Genomic DNA, 758 nt, shown 5'->3' with positions numbered 1-758 from the left:
CTGGGTGGAGGACTCAGACGCAATAGGGGTTCCAAGCCTTCTGTTGATATGAGGTCATCAAATTCATCATCCACATCAAATGTTGATTTAGAACCACCAAGGAAGATTGGAAGACTTTCTGAAACAAGGGGTGATATCTGTACTGGATTATGACTTTGAGCAGCTTTCCGAGGAGATGATCTTGTGGCCATTCGATTGGCAGGAGATAGAGGTGATTTCACAGGAGATTTTTTTTTCAGTTTCTGCGGTGTCTTCAGAACACATTTTGTATCCAGAACTGAAGGATTCTGGATTTGTTTTACTGAGGTCTGTAGAATTTCCATTTTCTTTGTGTCGTCTTGGAAAGGAGGCAACTGATCGACTTCAGGCGCTGAAGCTTCATTGTCTTTGTTCACCAACATTACATCAATAGGACCAGAGTTACTTTTCAAATAGATTTGGTAATTACCTTTTTGATCTGGAATTCTCAATTTCGTCCCTGAAGGTGCTTGTATGGATAACAACGTGCAATCAGGGAACACTTTACAAATATCTTCATAACTAACATATGCCAACTGACTATTAGAAACTTCCTCTATGACATTTTTAATACTCTGTTGGACCCAACTTTTGTGTTTGTCCAATTGTTTTTCTTTTTCTTCTAGAGATTCAATCTCTTTTTTCAAATTAACAAGGCGATCTGATATTTCTCTTGAATTACATCCTGGTCCGGCACCCTTCCATTGGATACTGTTTTTTGATTTCTTTTCTATTAACCC

At 38.5% G+C, this 758-nt stretch overlaps 1 protein-coding gene across 1 annotated transcript; it reads right to left on the bottom strand.

Moving 5' to 3' along the window:
- Positions 1-5: 5 nt before the first annotated feature.
- On the bottom strand, positions 6-752 carry LOC106883524 (transcription factor E2F4-like; the record flags this gene model as incomplete). Its single annotated transcript, XM_052978278.1, has 1 exon — positions 6-752. A coding segment is annotated over one exon (747 nt), but the record flags the coding sequence as incomplete, so codon positions are not given.
- Between the last annotated feature and the right edge of the window lie 6 nt (positions 753-758).

This window comes from Octopus bimaculoides, unplaced genomic scaffold, assembly GCF_001194135.2.
Source record: "Octopus bimaculoides isolate UCB-OBI-ISO-001 unplaced genomic scaffold, ASM119413v2 Scaffold_315710, whole genome shotgun sequence".
Classification (NCBI taxonomy): Eukaryota; Metazoa; Mollusca; class Cephalopoda; order Octopoda; family Octopodidae; genus Octopus; species Octopus bimaculoides.
This window is presented reverse-complemented; position numbering and strand designations above follow the sequence as displayed.